Here is a 300-nt window from a genome sequence, read left to right as displayed (position 1 = left end):
GAATGGTTTATTAATTTGTGGAATGATTGGAATGAAGAAAGAAATAATCATATGAAAAGTATAATGCCATATAAATACAATATTACAAAATTTGTTGAAGATGAAAAAAAAATATGGAAGGAATGGATATCAAAAATTATAAATAATATTGGGGAATGGGAGCATGAATACTGGTTTAATGATTTATTAGAAAAATATGAAATGTATACAATTGATTTTAGTGATGAAATATATAGTATAGAATTGGAAAATTATTTGAAAGAGAAACTATTAAAAATAGCGTTACTAATGGATATATTT

At 22.3% G+C, this 300-nt stretch overlaps 1 protein-coding gene across 1 annotated transcript; it reads left to right on the top strand.

Annotated features, from left to right (window-relative positions):
* Nucleotides 1–300, top strand: PRSY57_0025100 (surface-associated interspersed protein; the record flags this gene model as incomplete). Its single annotated transcript, XM_020114314.1, has 1 exon — nt 1–300. A coding segment is annotated over one exon (300 nt), but the record flags the coding sequence as incomplete, so codon positions are not given.

Source organism: Plasmodium reichenowi, assembly GCF_001601855.1.
Source record: "Plasmodium reichenowi strain SY57 chromosome Unknown, whole genome shotgun sequence".
NCBI classification, from domain to species: Eukaryota; Apicomplexa; class Aconoidasida; order Haemosporida; family Plasmodiidae; genus Plasmodium; species Plasmodium reichenowi.
Note: the sequence above shows the minus strand (reverse complement) of the source record. Positions and strands in the feature narration are given on the sequence as shown.